This window comes from Schistocerca serialis, chromosome 6, assembly GCF_023864345.2.
Source record: "Schistocerca serialis cubense isolate TAMUIC-IGC-003099 chromosome 6, iqSchSeri2.2, whole genome shotgun sequence".
NCBI lineage: Eukaryota > Metazoa > Arthropoda > Insecta > Orthoptera > Acrididae > Schistocerca > Schistocerca serialis.
Window position 1 is genome coordinate 577,896,525 of NC_064643.1, and position 18,249 is coordinate 577,914,773.

At 38.9% G+C, this 18,249-nt stretch overlaps 1 protein-coding gene across 1 annotated transcript in view; it reads right to left on the bottom strand.

Moving 5' to 3' along the window:
• The window catches only part of LOC126485131 (aromatic-L-amino-acid decarboxylase-like), a 179,549-nt gene that overhangs the window by 83,861 nt on the left and 77,439 nt on the right, over positions 1-18,249 (bottom strand). The window contains exons 5-6 of the mRNA XM_050108775.1: positions 18,125-18,244; positions 15,373-15,502 (exon numbers count right to left, since the gene is read on the bottom strand). Of these exons, the coding sequence (XP_049964732.1) occupies positions 15,373-15,502; positions 18,125-18,244 (250 nt within the window). The remainder of the gene's footprint in view (positions 1-15,372; positions 15,503-18,124; positions 18,245-18,249) is intronic.

The following is an 18,249-nucleotide window of genomic DNA, read 5'->3' on the forward strand; positions in this document are numbered from 1 at the left end:
TTCTAGACCTGCTTTATCAAATGGGAATTTGTACAATTTCCCTGGATAGGTCATGAGTACACTATATAAAAGAGCAACTTCTTGGGTAGTAGAGTACTTGTGGTGTGTACATGTGGGATTTTAGGATAGGCAGTACTCTGAGATCCTCTCATGAACACTCACCAGTCATTACGCAGAAAGAGAAGTCAGACTATGTTCAGAGTATAGACAGTTCAACTGTCAAAATGTTATCAGTAACTTGTTGAGGTATTTGTAATGAAGTTCCTGAATTTACTGCCATCCAGAGAAGTTCTTGTTCTGAAATTATTGTTGGAGCTGAGACATGGCTGAATACTAAAGTGGTAAGCTATGAGATTCTTAGAAAGTTATGGAACACATACCATAAAGACAGATCAGACACCATAGAAGGGGCAGCTTTCATTGCAGCTGACAACAAAATTGTCTCTACTGACGTTGAAGCTGCGCATGACAGTGAAATTATCTGGTTGCGTGTAACAAGTGCAGGTGAAAACAAGTTAATTGCTGGATGTTTTTAAGGGCCACCTTATTTTGCTGAGATAGTTCTAGAATCATTCAAAGAAAATTTACTGTCAGTAGTGCTTAAATACCTAGATCACAACCACATGGGGTAACTGTTACTTTATCCAAAGGCACTGATTTCTCTGGCTTACTATATGCAACAAACCGATATGCATTTTTACCAGTATACCTCTTCCAAGGAACTCTCGTAGAATTGAAGCCTTCACAGCTAAAAAGCTCTAGTTTATTACTGACACACAATTTAACTTTTTCCATATTACCTTGTCCCTCCAAAAACTTATTGTTAGCACTGTTATCCAATGTTAGTCCTCAAGCCTAACATTTATACGATATATATATATATATATATATACATCTTCACCTTGTTAATAATAACATTTTGATACTTGTTACTGAAAAATACAATTTCATCCTTAGTGTTATAATGCTTAAATGCAGGCAATTGGACAGCATATGAATCAAACTTGCCCTCAACATTAACAGTTTTAATGGGGTAGCCGCGTGGTCTTAGGTGCCTCATCATGACCCATGTGGTTCCCCCTGTTGGAGGTTCGAGTCCTCCCTCGGGCATGGGTGTGTGTGTTGTTGTTAGTTTAAGTTAGGTTAAATAGTGTGTAACCTTAGGGACCAATGACCTCTGCAGTTAAGTCCCATAAGACCTTACCACAAATTTCCAAATTTTTTTCTCAGATCACATGTCAGTAGTTGGAGGCGAGCAAGTGCAGACTGGAATGTCTATGGGTTCATTGCAGATGGTACAGACAGATAGTTGTGTGAATGCATTTTCTGAAAACTGTCTTTAGCTGCTAGTTTGGCAGCCTACACACAATGGAAATATCTCAGATGTTGTAGCTACAAATAGGCTGGACCTTATTGATAATGTCAGTATAAAAAAGTGGATCAGTGACCGTGTTGTCCCTACAGCAACAGTGGTTACAAAAGTTGGTAAATCAGTGAAGAAGACTAGGAGAGTGCTTCTACTAGAGATAGCAGATATAAGATAATTGACATTACTGAGTTCCAGTAAGATGGACATAGAGGAATTGTGGGCAAAGTTTAAGCACATTGTGAATAATGGTTTTGAGAGTTATGTGCCTAGTAAGTGGATTAAGGATAGAAAAGAACCACTATGATTTAGTAACAAAATCCAGAAAATTCTGAGAAAGCAGAGGCGGTTGCACTCTCAGTTCAAAAGAGAACAGAAAATTGATGACAAGCAAAGGTTAGTAGAGATTTGTGCATCTGTGAAAAGATCTATGTGTGAAGCATACAACAACTATCATCACACCTTAGCAAAGGATCTGGCAGAGAACCCAAGAAAATTCTGGTTTGGGTCTAAGACTTCTATCCAGTCACTTGTTGATGAGTCTGGTGTGGCAGTTGAAGATAGCAAAAAGAAAGATGAAATCTTAAATTTGATGTTCAAGAAGTCATTCACGCAGGTCACTCATACAAACATACCATCATTTGACCATTGATATATCCCCATATGAACAACATAGTAATAAGCATTGCTTGCACAGAGAAACAACTGAAAGAGTTGAAACGAATAAGTCACCAGGTCTGGATGGAATCCCAGCTCGGTCTTACAATGATTATTCTATGGCACTGGCCCCTTAGCTAGACTGCATTTAGCATGAATCTCTCACTCAATACTAGGACCCAGGTGACTGGAAAAAGGCACAGATGACTCCTGAATATAAGATGGTTAAAAGAAAGGACCTGCAAAATTACAGACCAATATGCCTAACTTTGGTTTGTTGCAGAATCCTTGAACATATCCTCAGTTTGAATATAATAAATTTTCTTAAGACTGAAAAGCTTATGTCCATGAATCAGCAGGGCTTTAGAAAGCATCACTTGTATGAAACTCAGCTTGCCCTTTTCTCACATGATATACTGCCAACCATGGCTGAATGGCAACAGGCAGATTCCATATCTCTAGATTTACAGAAAGCATTTGACACAGTGCCCCATTGCAGGCTGTTGATGAAGGCATGAGCATATAGAATAGCTTCACAGATATGAGAGGGCTTGAATACTTTTTAAGTTATAGAACCAAGAATGTTGCCCTCGTCGGCAAGTGTTCATCAGAGAAAACGTTATTGTCATGAGTGCACCAGTGAAGTGTGATAGGACCGCTGTTGTTCTCTAGATACACTGAAGTGCCAAAGAAACTGGTATAGGCATGCATATTCAAATACAGAAATATGTAAACGGCGCTGGGGTCATCAGTGCCTTTATAAGACAACAAGTGTGTGGTGCAGTTGTTAGTTTAGCTACTGCTGCTACAATGGCAGGTTATCCGGCTTTAAGTGAGTTTGAACATAGTGTTGCAGTCAGCACATGAGCAATGGGACACAGCATCTCTGAGGTAGCAAGGAAAGGGGATTTTCCAGTATGACCATTTCACAACTGTAGCGTGAATACCAGGAATCTGGTAAAACACCAAATCCTTGACATTGCTGCAGCTGGAAAAAGATCCTGCAAGAATGAGACCAACGTCAACTGAAGAGAATCACTCAATGTGACAGAAGTGCAACTCTTCTGCAAATTTCAGCAGATTTCTATGCTGGACCTTCAACAAGTGACAGTGTGTGAACTATTCAACAAAACATCATTGATATGGGCTTTTGGAGCCAAAGGCCCACTCCTGTACCCTTGATGACTGCATGACACAGAGCTTTACACCTCGCCTGGGCCTGTCAACACTGATATTGGACTGTTGATGACTGGAGACATGTTGCCTGGTTGTATGAGTCTCATTTAAAATTGTATCAAGTAGATAGACGTTTATGGGTATGGAGACAACCCCTTGAATCCATGGAGCCCACATGTCAGCAGGGGGCTGTTCAAGCTGGCGGAGGCTCTGTAATGGTGTGGGGTATGTGAAGTTAGAGTGATAATGGGACCCCTGATATGTCTAGATTGACTCTGACAGGTGACTCATATGTAAGCATCCTGTCTGCTCATTTGCCTCCATTCATGTTCATTGTGCATTCTGATGGACTTGGGCATTTCCAGCAGGACAATGTGACACCCCACACGTCCAGAATTATTACAGAGTGGCTCCAGGTACACTTTTATGAGTTTAAACACTTCCGCTGGCCACCAAACTCCCCAGACATGAACATTGTTAAGCATATCTCTGATGCCTTGCAATGTGCTGTTCAGAAGAGATCTGCACCCTCTCGTATTCTTATGGATTTATGGACAGTGCTGCAGGATTCATGGTGTCAGTTCCCTGCAGCACTACTTCAGACATTAGTTGAGTCCATGCCATGTTGTGCTGTGACACTTCTGCAAGCTCGAGTGGGCCCTACACAGTATTAGACAGTTGTATCAGTTCCTTTGGCTCTTCAGTGTACAAAAATGGTTTGGCTTTGCAGCTAACATTTGTGGAGTCATAGTGCCTGCCTGTTTCACAGCCACCATCACCTACCATCAATATGTGAGGTCTGAAGATTGTCTAAGGCAGACCAAACATTTATTGCAGTTTTGACTGTTCATGTCCATTTTTAAGTAACAAAAAAACCACCGTACTCAGGCGAAATGTTCTCAGATATTACTAAAATTTCTAGTTGGTATAATGAATAGCAGTTAGCTCTAAATGTGGAAAAATGTAGGTAAATGAAGATGAGTAGGAAAAGCTAATCTGTAACGTTCAGATGTAGCATTAGTAGTGTCCTGCTTGGCACAGTCATATCTGGGCTTGACACTGCAAAGCAATGTGGAATGGAACGACAAGTGAGGCCTATGGTAGATAATGTGGTTTGTTGACTTTAGCTTGTTGGGATAATTTCAGGAAAGTGTGGTTCATCTGTAGAGGAGACCAGTTACAGGACACTAGTGTGACCTATTCTATAGTAGTGCTTGATTGTTTGGGATCTGTACCAAGTTGAATTAAAGAAAGACATCAAAGCAAATCAGAGGCAGGCTGCTAGATTTGTTACCAGTAGGTTTGAGCTACACATAAGTGTTATGGAGATGCTTTGGGAGCTCAAATGGGAATTCCTGGAGGGAAGGTGACATTATTTTCAAGGAACACCATTGCGAAAATTTAAAGAACTGGCTTTTGAAGCTGACTGCTGAATGATTCTACTGCTGCCAATATACACTGCACATAAGGACCACAAAGATAAGATATGAGCAATTAACACTCTTATGGAGGCATATAGACAGTTGTTTTTCCCTTGCTCTATTTGTGAGTGGAACAGAAAAGGAAATGACCAGTACTAGTACAGGATCCCTCTGCCACACACTGCATGATGGCATGCTGAGTATCTATGTAGATGTAGATGTAGACATTATAACTGCAGTTGTCAATGAGATCAATAGCCTAGAGCATTGGGGCAGCAGCTGTACATATTCTCCAGTTTTTCATGAAAAGTTATAAAATAATGACAGTTTTTACAAAAATGCGTACTGTGTGGGGTGATTTTGGACAATGCCTGGAATGTATAAAAAATGAAAGATGTCGAATTACAGTCCAATTATGACTTGTAACTTTTAGACAAAGGTGTCATGATATTCAATGACGCAAATTAAATGTGGGAAATACATCCAAACACATTTGGAGGAAAACCAGTACTAATAAAGAAAATGAGGAAATGCTGGAGCAAGGTATCTTGAGGGCTACACTCTGGGGAATATCTTCTCACTAAATTGGATATTAAATATTTAGCAAAAGGCTGCTTTGATAAGCCTGGCCGAAAAAAGACAAAACTTTCTAACAATTTTCCTGGAGAAGAATGGGTGCATTTATTCCTCAAGCAGCATTCAGAAGATCTCTCTGTTCGCCTGAATGCAAGTATTAAATGAGTTCATGGGGAAGTGAATGAAGCAACAGTTAAAATGTATTCCTCCAATATAAATCCAACACTGGAAAATATCCTGCCTATCAACTTAATCAGCTATGACAAAAGCCACATATCAGATGAACCAGGCAAGCAGCAGATAATTATAAAATGAGGGAGTAAGCATGTTAAAAAGTGATGGATTCATTGAAATCTAGTGTTTTGATAACAACAGCAGCAAGTGCTAATAGTAAACTGCTTCCTCCATATGTCCCTTATAAATTGAGCATTTGTGGTACATTTAGCAAGAAGGAGGTCCACAGGGAACTCATGTTAATAGGAATAAGAGCAGATGATTTGATCTATGGTATTTGAAGATCACTACTTTACAGCCATTTTGCCCAATTTGAAGAAGCACAATCAACCAACTGTGATGATTGGGGACAAATTATCCAGTCCTGTGTCTCTAAACATTATTGAAGAGTGTGAGTGGCACAATACTTCATTAATTGTCCTCCTCCCTAACAACAGCCACCTCCTCTACCAATGTATGTAAGCTTTTTTGACCAATGAAAACAATCTGCTGAGACTTATTAACTGAATGGAAGAAATACTCTCGCAGGACCATTTACAAGGATGCTTTTCCATCTCTTCTTAAGCTGACACTGACTAAGATTTCAGCAAACTCTACAGGGCTATTACAAATGATTGAAGCGATTTCATAAATTCACTGTAGCTCCATTCATTGACATATGGTCACAACACACAACAGATACGTAGAAAAACTCATATAGTTTTGTTCGGCTGAAGCCGCACTTCAGGTTTCTGCTGCCAGAGCGCTCGAGAGTGCAGTGAGACAAAATGGCGACAGGAGCCAAGAAAGCGTATGTTGTGCTTCAAATGCACTCACATCAGTCAGTCATAACAGTGCAACGACACTTCAGGACGAAGTTCAACAAAGATCCACCAACTGCTAACTCCATTCGGCGATGGTATGCGCAGTTTAAAGCTTCTGGATGCCTCTGTAAGGGGAAATCAATGGGTCGGCCTGCAGTGAGTGAAGAAACGGTTGAACGCGTGTGGGCAAGTTTCACGCGTAGCCCGCGGAAGTCGATAAATAAAGCAAGCAGGGAGCTAAACGTACCACAGGATGGTGCTCCACCACACTTCCATCATGATGTTTGGCATTTCTTAAACAGGAGATTGGAAAACCGATGGATCGGTCGTGGTGGAGATCGTGATCAGCAATTCATGTCATGGCCTCCACACTCTCCCGACTTAACCCCATGCAATTTCTTTCTGTGGGGTTATGTGAAAGATTCAGTGTTTAAACCTCCTCTACCAAGAAATGTGCCAGAACTGCGAGCTCGCATCAACGATGCTTTCGAACTAATTGATGGGGACATGCTGCGCCGAGTGTGGGAGGAACTTGATTATCGGCTTGATGTCTGCCGAATCACTAAAGGGGCACATATCAAACACTTGTGAATGCCTAAAAAAACTTTTTGAGTTTTTGTATGTGTGTGCAAAGCATTGTGAAAATATCTCAAATAATAAAGTTATTTTAGAGCTGTGAAATCGCTTCAATCATTTGTAATAACCCTGTACTGTAAACATAAAGAGTGGATTTTGCACCACAGGCTAAATCCCATTTGATCCAGATCATGTGTCACAGAAATTGCTTGATAATGAGGAAAGAAAGCAAACCAACATAGAGGTATGGGCTTCCAGTTTTGGAGAAGTATTCCAAGAAATTCACTATACTCCAAATAAACCTGGTAGTTCTCACTGCTAAAAACTAAAAATTCCTCCAGCGAAAGCAGTTACGGGCCCTGACATCCAGGAAAACAAAAACAGTGTTAAAACAAGTGATAGTGCTTACCACACAAAACCAACAGAAATGTATTTGTGTTTCGTTATGTCCCTGATACACCCCCAATAAAAAAGAATAAGTTTCACAAGTACTTCCTACAACAGTTGAGAAGTGAGGGTTGTTTATTTTTAGAGATGTGCTTTAGAATCATAGGCCATTATAAATTTATGATCAGTGGCTGAAATGTTTGCAACTTAATTTTGAGTGCTGAATAAAAATACTGAGTTCAAACATTTGGTAGAATTTCTTTGTTTTGTTTTTATTATTTCAATTTAGAACTTTAAAAATTTCCAATTTAATTCGTTAGAAAATAAGAATTGACCTTTAATATATAAAATTCATTATCTCAACCCTTATTACTTATTCATAATGATGAATATTCTTAAAATGTGTTAAAAGTCACTAAAATCAAATAGGAAGAATGTAGAATTTAAAGAAAGGTCAATTTATGTCTGAATTCCTTTCATATACTTTATAACTTCATCTAGAGATTTAAAAAAATCAAGTGTTTCTCAAATAGCCCTATTCCATGAAGTGATTTGGACACTTTATTTCTCTGTCTCATGCAAGTACAGGTACACACAGACTTCCTGTTTCTATGATATTTTATTTTCTAAACATAGACTCCATCACTTTTGCAATAAACAATGCATTTTTACATAACCTATGCAAACTGTCTGAAATTATCCTGCTTGACTGTATATTTTAAGCATTATGAGACAGATGGAAAGGGTATTAAATGATTTCATAGAATTACTTGGAAGTTTTTATATGGGAATTTTAATGTTGTACTTAAAAAAGAATATTCTAACTTTTTGATCATTCAATTTTGTTTTGGATTACTTCACACAGTGACATTCCAAATGTGGATAAAGTTTTAGTTATCAACCATTAAAAATATGAAACTTGCTGGCAGATTAAAACTATGTGCCAGACTGAGACTCAAACTCAGGACCTTTGCCTTTCATGGGCAATTGCTCTGCCATTTTTTTAAAATTATTTATTTACTTTTTTAGAAATCTCATTTTGTTCGCTTTTGTTCGTTGCATCTGCTCGGGGTGGACATCGTAAGATATCCGTTTAAGTTCATTGTTGATCGATGAGCTCAATATTTTTATTACAGAGAGGCTGCTAACCCTCTAACCGAACACACTGAGCTACCGTGCTGGCTATCATCTGAGCTACCCAAGCACAACTCACGACCCATCCTCACAGCTTTACTTCTGCCAGTGTCTCGTCTCCTATCTTCCAAACTTCACAGAAGTTCTCCTGCAAAGAGCAGTCTGGAAGGTATGAGACAAGATACTAGCAGAAGTGAAGCTGTGAGGATGGGTCGTTAGTCGTGCTTGGGTAGCTCAGATGGTGGAGCACTTGCCCGCGAAAGGCAAAGGTCTCAAGTTTGAGTCTTGATCTGGCACACAGTTTTAATCTGCCAGGAAGTTTCATATCAGTGCACACTCCACTGCAGATTGAAAATGTCATTCTGGAAGCATTACAAATATGTCTTTTGGTCCAATACTCCCTAATAAATTGGATATTAAACTCACAGAATATTTTGCAACCAACCCGAATGAAACATTGTTAATAGTAGTAAAAATTATAAGGTCTACAAATAAACTTGTTCACATTTGTAACTGTTTTCCATCAGAAGGGGTGTTCCCAGAGAAATTGAAGATACCAAAGTAAAACATTTGTTCAAGAAAGGGATAAAAACAGAAGTATCAAACTAGAGGCCTATTTCACTACTATCTGGTTTTTTCAAAATAATTGAAAAATCTATTATAAAAGACTAATTGATTTTATAGAAAAAATAATTACTTCTCAAATAAACAACATGGATTCTGAAAATATAAATCTACTGAGACTGCTAGTTCTGCATTCCTAAACGAAGCCTTAAATGCAATAGACAGCCAAGAACATAAACCAGCCACATTTCTAGACCTCTCTAAAGCATTCAGTGTCATCAGTCACAACATCTTGCTTAAGAAATTTGAGTCTGTAGGTATTAGGGCCCCAGTGTATAAATGGATAAAATCATATCTACAAAATAGAGAGCAGTTGGCTGAGCTTGCTGTCCAAAAAGAGAACAAGACAAAGTCCTACTGCTCAGAAAAGCGGAATATTAAGTACGGTGTACACAAGGCTCCATTCTAGGACCAATTCCGTATCTACTCTTTGTAAATGACTTGGAATTGACCAGTTCTCGCCATAATTACATAAAATTTGCTGATGACACAAATGTGATAACGAAAGGAAGGACCAGAGAATAATTACTTCACAAGATTAAAAAGTGTACCACCCACACTACAGATTGCTTTTCTGGAAGCAATTTAGTAATAAACACAGAAAAAAGACAGTTACAATGCACTTACACACAGTGATAAATGAATGTCCACTCTCAGTAGACATAGAGTTTATTATCAGAACACTTGAAAATGCAAGCCCTATTAAATTTCTTGGAATATGGATCCAAGAAAATCTAAGATGAGTCCAGCATGCAAAATATACTAGAAATAAATTGAATACCTTTTGTTATACTTTCTGCTAGCACATTAAAAGAGACACCAAAAAAGGTATACTTTGCCCAGGAGGAATCCTTACTGTGATGTGGCATAATCTTTTGGAGAAACACATCTGCTGGCAAAGCCCTTATTTAAGAAACTTCACATCCTTCCGCTACCATGTCTACATATTTTACAAGTAATAATATTTGGTAGGAAAATCTTAGAAAATTGCAATACTCTTGTATCAACTAACCAGAGTATCCATCTGTATACAAGGAGAAATCAAGATAGGCATGTTCAATAAGCATACACAACACTAAAACAGAATGGACCATCACAAACAGGAAACAGACTATACAATAAACTACCTAATAACATTAAAACAATAAAAGACATTTCAAAATTTAAAACTGCTGTCAATAACTATATGCAGCAAAAGTGTTGTTATAGTGTATGTGAATATCTTGAAATATAACAATTTATTACCAAATATTAAAAAAAGAAAAATGAAGTGTTAATGAAGAGCTATAGGTAAAAAATAACTGATTGAATCACTTATGTTAAATATCATGCATGAAAGATGAATTTTTAATTGTGATTATATTAAGCCTAAATCAATGTAAATATTCCTGCATGATTTAAAAATGTGTATTGTAAATCACAATGACTTGTCTAATATCATATTTTCTACCTTAGACAGCAAATGGATAAAGGAACAATGGAAAATGAAATGAAATATGCAATAGATTCACTCAGGTAGCCATGGCTGCCATCACTGACAGGCATGTATTTTATGGAGACAACAGGAAAAGAGACTATGTATACCCAGTAATGTTTTAATCTTAGCAACCAGCTATAAAATGGAGCTGAAGAAGCAGCCACTGAAGAGCAAATATTTTTGTAGAAGTGGTCATACTGTGTGCCTTTGAAATCTACTCTTCAAGACTGTGTAACTGTGTAATTCAGGTGTGTATCTGAGTGTCATGGCATTAAATGCTTAAAAGATATGTATATAATTGTTCAGAGGTTACTTTGGCCATTTCTTGTACAGTTTAATCCTGGGCCTGGCTCAATATGCTCACATCATCAGAAATAGTTAGAGGTAATTTTAAGCTCTTTAATATACACTATGTCATCAAAAGTATCTGGACACCTGGCTGAAAATGGCTTACAAGTTTGTGGCACCCTCTATCGGTAATGCTGGAATTCAGTATGGTGTTGGCCCACCGTTAGCCTTGATGACAGCTTCCACTCTCACAGGCATATGTTCAATCAGGTGCTGGAAGGTATCTTGGGGAGTAGTAGACGATTCTTCGCAGAGTGCTGCACTGAGGAGAGGGATCGATGTCGGTCATTGAGGCGTGGCATGAAGTCAGTGTTCCAAGACATCCCAAAGGTGTTCTATAGGATTCAGGCCAGGACTCTGTGCAGGCCAGTTCATTACAGGGATGTTATTGTCATGTAACCACTCTGCTACAGGCCATGCATTATGAACAGGTGCTTGATTGTGCTGAAAGATGCAATTGCCATCCCCGAGTTCCTCTTCAACAATTGGAAGCAAGAAGGTGCTTACAACATCAGTGTAGGCCTGGGCTGTGATAGTGCTATGCAAAACAGCAAGGGGTGCAAGCCCCCTCCATGAAAAATATGACCACACCATAACACCACCATCTCCAAATTTTACTGTTGGCACTACACACACTGGCAGATGACATTCACTGGGCATTCACCATACCAACTCCCTGCCATCGGATCATCACATTGTGTTCTGTGATTCATCACTGCACAGAATATTTTTCCACTGTTCAATCGTCCAATGTTTATGCTCCTTACACCAGTCGAGGCATCATTTAGCATTTACTGGTGTGATGTGTGGCTTATGAGCAACTGCTCAACCATGAAATCCAAGTTTTCTCACCTTCCACCTAACTGTCATAGTACTTGCAGTGGATCCTGATGCAGTATGGAATTCCTGTGTGTTGGTTTGGATAGATGTCTGCCAATTACACATTATGCCCATCTTCAACTGTCACCGGTCTCTGTCAGTCAACAGACAAGGTCGGCCTTTTGTGCTGTACATGTCTCTTCACGTTTTCACTTCACTATCACTTTGGAAACAGTGGACCTAGGGATGTTTAGGAGTGTAGAAATAGGACACAAGTGACATCCAATCACCTGACCACGTTCGAAGTCTGTGACTTCCACAGAGCGCCCCATTACTTCTCTCTCATGATGTCTAATGACTACTGAGGTTGCTGATACGGAGTACCTGGCAGTAGGTGAGAGTACAATGCACCTAATATGAAAAACGTATGTTTTTGGGGGTGGCTGGATACTTTTCCTCACATAGTGTATCTGACAGAACACGTATGTACCTCAAAAGTGGTAAGGGGTCAGGTAATAGACTTTTCAATCATTCATTCACAATCTTCTGCAAGAGCCATCTTCAAGAAAAGCCTTAGGGTTATGTCAAACAAGTCATGTTACACATCAGCTAATACAAGCAGCTACTGCAGACTACTTCACTAAAGTCGTCTTGAGTTACTCAGTAGTGGTTTTTGGTTAATTGTTCTAGAACATGAGGGAAAAGACAAAATTTTGTATATGAAGTATTCAGTACTGGGTTTAATGTGCAGGTATACCTTTTGGTATGAGTTTACGGCAGAATTACATGATATCTTCAGACTGATCAAGTGAAAACTTTATTTGAAACCATCAGAAATTAATACAAGCATTCCTTTCAGTTATGATTTTGCACAATAAAGTTAGTATTTCGCATGCGAATTTCTTCATCCTCTCATTTCTTTTAGAATAAGCGAACACAATTAAAGGGAGGATGGTAATTGTTCATGCAATTAATACTGGGTTTTATTTGATATATTCTGCTAAATATGTCATCAGGGACATACTTTTTTAAGAATTTTAAAACATTTGCTTCACACAATTTTATGTAGAAATTTATAACTGAGCCCTTTGTTTTCATCTTGCTGATTATAATTTTACAGTTTATTTGATTCAAAACATTTCATTCAAAGAAAATTCCCAATGAGTGGTAATGTTAACAAGTCATATTACAATATATTTACACAATGTAATTAATTATTAAAACTAGCTGCCACATACCTAATTTGAAAGTTATTGTTTGCTTGCAAACAAAAGTTCATTTTTTCAAAAAACTCATTTGTTCAAAAGTAACTGATATTTAAAATTTACATATTCTAGGTGTTCTAACCCAGAAAACCTATTACTACTGTTCAAGTTGTCTAATTTTTCTGTGCAAATGTGTTCTTTTATTTAGCTCTGTGTGCGGATTATAAAACTATTGTAATTAAAAAATTGTAATTTTTAAGAAGCTTCTGGTGGCAAAACCTAACACATATACAGAAGTGCCAGTGACAGTTTCTGTGAGTACCAGTTAGGTAATGTGAACATTATGAGATCTGATTTGAGAGTTATTCTTTGTCTTGTCATGGTATGATGTCCTCAAAATTGACTATACAGGGTGTTACAAAAAGGTATGGCCAAACTTTCAGGAAACATTCCTCACACACAAATAAAGAAAAGATGTTATGTGGACATGTGTCCAGAAATGCTTAATTTCCATGTTAGAGCTCATTTTAGTTTTGTCAATATGTACTGTACTTCCTCGATTCACCGCCAGTTGGCCCAATTGAAGGAAGGTAATGTTGACTTCGGTGCTTGTGTTGACATGCAACTCATTGCTCTACGGTACTAGCATCGATCACATCAGTACGTAGCATCAACAGGTTAGTGTTCATCACGAACATGGTTTTGCAGTCAGTGCAATGTTTACAAATGCGGAGTTGGCAGATGCCCATTTGATGTATGGATTAGCACGAGGCAATAGCCATGGCGCGGTATGTTTCTATCGAGACAGATTTCCAGAACGAATGTGTCCCGACAGGAAGATGTTTGAAGCAATTGATCGGCATCTTAGGGAGCACGGAACATTCCAGCCTATGACTCGTGACTGGGGAAGACCTAGAATGACGAGGACACCTGCAATGGATGAGGCAATTCTTCGTGCAGTTGACGATAACCATAATGTCAGCATCAGAGAAGTTGCTGCTGTACAAGGTAACGTTGACCACGTCACTGTATGGAGAGTGCTACGGGAGAACCAGTTGTTTCTGTTCCATGTACAGCGTGTTCAGGCACTATCAGCAGCTGATTGGCCTCCACGGGTACACTTCTGCGAATGGTTCATCCAACAATGTGTCAATCCTCATTTCAGCCCAAATGTTCTCTTTACGGATGATCAAATTGTAAATTTTCACAATCACCATGAGTGGGCTGACGACAATCCACACGCAATTGTGCATCACATCATCAACACAGATTTTCTGTGATGGTTTGGGCAGGCATTGTTGGTGATGTCTTGATTGGGCCCCATGTTCTTCCACCTACGCTCAATGGAGCACGTTATCATGATTTCATACAGGATACTCTACCTGTGCTGCTAGAACATGTGCCTTTACAAGTACGACACTACATGTGGTTCATGCACAATGGAGCTCCTGCACATTTCAGTCGAAGTGTTCATACGCTTCTCAACAACAGATTCGGTGACTGATGGATTGGTAGAGGCGGTCCAATTCCATGGCCTCCATGCTCTCCTGACCTCAACCCTCTTGACTTTCATTTATGGGGGCATTTGAAAGCTCTTGCCTACGCAACCCCGGTACCAAATGTAGAGGCTCTTTGTCTCGTATTGTGGACGGCTGTGATACAATACGCCATTCTCCAGGGCTGCATCAGTGCATCAGGGATTCCATGCAATGGAGGGTGGATGCATGTGTCCTCGCTAACGGAGGACATTTTGAACATTTCCTGTAACAAAGTGCTTGAGGTCACACTGGTACATTCTGTTGCTGTGTGTTTCCACTCCATGATTAATATGATGTGAAGAGAAGTATTAAAATGATCTCTAACATGGAAAGTAAGCGTTTCTGGACACATGTCCACATAACATATTTTCTTTCTTTGCGTGTGAGGAATGTTTCCTGAAAGTTTGGCCGACCTTTTTGTAACACCCTGTATATTCCATTTAAGTAGATGCAAAATTTTATTAAAATATGAAGCAGAAACATGGAAGAGAATAAACAACAACTAATGAAGGACTATATGTTCCATTTAAGTAGATGGAAGAACTTGGGACCTACTCTACAACAATGCTAATTTTTATTTGTCTTTAGCCATCCAAGGTTCCTATCAGAATGATATAGGATTTGTCATGATAATACAATGCAAATCAATAGGTCAGAATATACAACACACAGCATACATAACATGCTTTATGAGGATAGAACAGACAGCCTATGGGGACAGGTCAGGTGGTCGGCCGTGGCCTTGATTAAGGATTCATCCTGGCATTTGCCTTAGTGAACTAGGAAATTAGCTTCCACTCAGAGTAATGAAAGCCAGAGATGAAAAGTCATAAAAGATACCCCAATTGTATTTAATTATTGCACGGTGTTCTTTGATCACACACATACAGGCATGTCATGTGCTGAATTAAAGCAAAACAGTTTAAATAAAATGAAATTAAAATAATTGAAAGGAAGTTTAATATGTAGCTGTAGCTTAATAATTATATAGTGTCAACTTATTAAAGTAATTATGAGAAGAAGGGGCTTACTAGAGCTGTAAGCAACGAATTTTCCTCTTAATTCAGCTTCATTTAAGTGTGGGTTGAGCGCTTTAGCTTTACGCACTGCAGTCTCTCTTGCCGCCAGCAGACCAATCAGTGTAGCCTCACTCGCAGAACCCTAGAATATGATATTATTGATATATATTGGTATACAAGCATATAATTGTTTACTTTTGTAAAGCACAAAAGAATTTTGTTAGACAATATTAAGGACTGTATAAAATACTCATCACACGTTTTTTTCCAAGCAGCACTTTTGAGACTTATTCCAGGGCCTAAAGTGAGCTCAAGTCTATGCAAGGCTGATATGTAGTTAGTCTGTAACTCAGACTACAACCAGAGTACATGGTATTGTGATCTTATTGCAGAATCTATTATTTTTCAGTCATCATTTGTCACAGTGTGCTGTTGAAGGAGTGGTCCTACTACAAAATTATAAAATTCACTGCAATATTCTACATGTTGATTATTGTATACTTTATGTTATTATTAATAGAAATTGATGTTTTTGTTTCAAGATTGTGCTAACTATTGAACAGAACTATCACCTCTCATACAATTTTTTGGTATGGGAGTTGATACTGAAATCATTCAGTATGTTGTTCAGATGCCATTTCCCCACTGTAATTGAACTATAACCCTAAATCCTAGATGAAACAACAACATCATAAAAGCACTAATCTTTAATTTCATATAATAAATCACAGGTAATGAGTAAATACTGTGCATAAATATTATTGTAGCTCATGTCACAAATTCTCTTAAAGCTTTCGAAAGTATGATGTAGCACATACACAAAATTGTTGGAAAACTGAATTAATCCTTAAATTTATTGCTGTTTATTTGTAACAGCCATGACTGTCCTTACTACAATGTAAACAAGAACAGAAAAAGAGGGGCAATGAGTAACAATATAGTGTGTGTGATATGGTTCAATATGAACATATGCAGAGAAGTGCAAAGACAAGGAGGATGTTTTTAAACCCATCATTTGGCAAATTGGAGGAGAAATGAACACTGTGTAGGCAAAGGGAAAAAACCACAAGGGACATAGCAGCAAAAATGGCAGATAAGAGTGAGGGACGAGAAAGGATAGAGAATAGATAAATAAAAGAGAGAAATGTATGAATGTAGGTACTTCATACATTATGAGAGCTTCATATTATTCAGTGATTACCTCTAACAATAATTCTATGAAATCTGACATCTGAATTAAAAGCAATAATTTTCTTGGAGTGTGCACATGACACTTTGTTATACTTCAGATCTTACGAGACATAACTCATACAGATTATGTGTCCAAGAGGTACACTATGTGATCAAAAGTCTCCCGACACCTGGCTGAAAATGACTTACAAGTCTGTAGCACCCTCCATTGGTAATGTTGGAATTCAGCATGGTGTTGGCCCACCCATAGCCTTTATGACAGCTTCCACTCTCACAGGCATATGTTCAATCAGGTGCTGGAAGGTATTTTGGGGAATGGCAGACCATTCTTCACAGAGTGCTACACTGAGGAGAGGTATCGATGTCAGTCAATGAGGCCTGGCATGAAGTCAGCATTCCAAAACATCCCAAAGGTTTTCTATAGGGCTCAGGCGAGGGCTCTGTGCAGGCCAGTCCATTACAGGGATGTAACCACTCTGCCACAGACCGTGCATTATGAACAGATGCTTGATTGTGTTGAAAGATGCAATCGCCATCCCTGAATTGCTCTTCAACAGTGGGAAGCAAGAAGGTGCTTAGAACATCAGTGTAGGCCCGTGCTGTGATAGTGCTATGCAAAACAGCAAGGGCTGCAAGCCCCCTCCATGAAAAATATGACCACACCATAGGGCCACCACCTCCAAATTTTACTGTTGGCACTACACACACTGGGCATTCACCATGTCCACACCCTGCCATCGGATCACCACATTGTGTTCCGTGATTCATCACTGCACAGAATATTTTTCCACTGTTCAATCGTCCAATGTTTATGCTCCTTACACCAGTCGAGGCATTGTTTAGCATTTACTGGTGTGATGTGTGGCTTATGAGCAACTGCTCGACCATGAAATCCTAGTTTTCTCACCTCCCAACTAACTGTCATAGTACTTGCAGTGGATCCTGATGCAGTATGGAATTCCTGTGTGTTGGTTTGGATAGATGTCTGCCAATTACACATTATGACCATCTTCAACTGTCACCGGTTTCTGTCAGTCAATGGACAGGGTTGGCCTGTATGCTTTTGTGCTGTACATGTCCCTTCATGTTTCCACTCACTATCACATCAGGAACAGTGGACCTAGGGATGTTTAGGAGTGTGGAGATCTCCTGTACAGACATATGACACCCTATCCCCTGACCACGTTCGAAGTCTGTGAGTTCTGCGGAGCACCCCATTCTGCTCTCTCATAATGTCTAATGACTACTGAGGTTGCTGATATGGAGTACCGGTGCCTGGCAGTAGGTGGCAGCACAATGCACAATGCACCTAATATGAAAAATTATGTTTTTGGGGGTGTCCGGATACTTTTGATCACATAGTGTATGTTATTGCTTTGGATTGTATCTAGAAAATGTGGTAGTAGGAGCCAATTTTACACTGTGTGACTGATTGATGTTGGTTGTATAATGAAAATTAAGTTACATGTTATTTAAAGAAACTTTTCTCATAAACCATAGTTTCATTGGAATCGTAATCTGTCATTATTGTTAGTAATATAATCTAATGTAGAAAGAGGCAACAATTTACTACCTGTATGACACCACCTCCTGGCCCATCAGATGATGGTAGAAATTCTGATGGCAAACCCAACATTTTTCCTAGCCAGTCTATGACAATTACCTCAAGTTCAGTGCTAGCTGGATTTGCAATCTGCA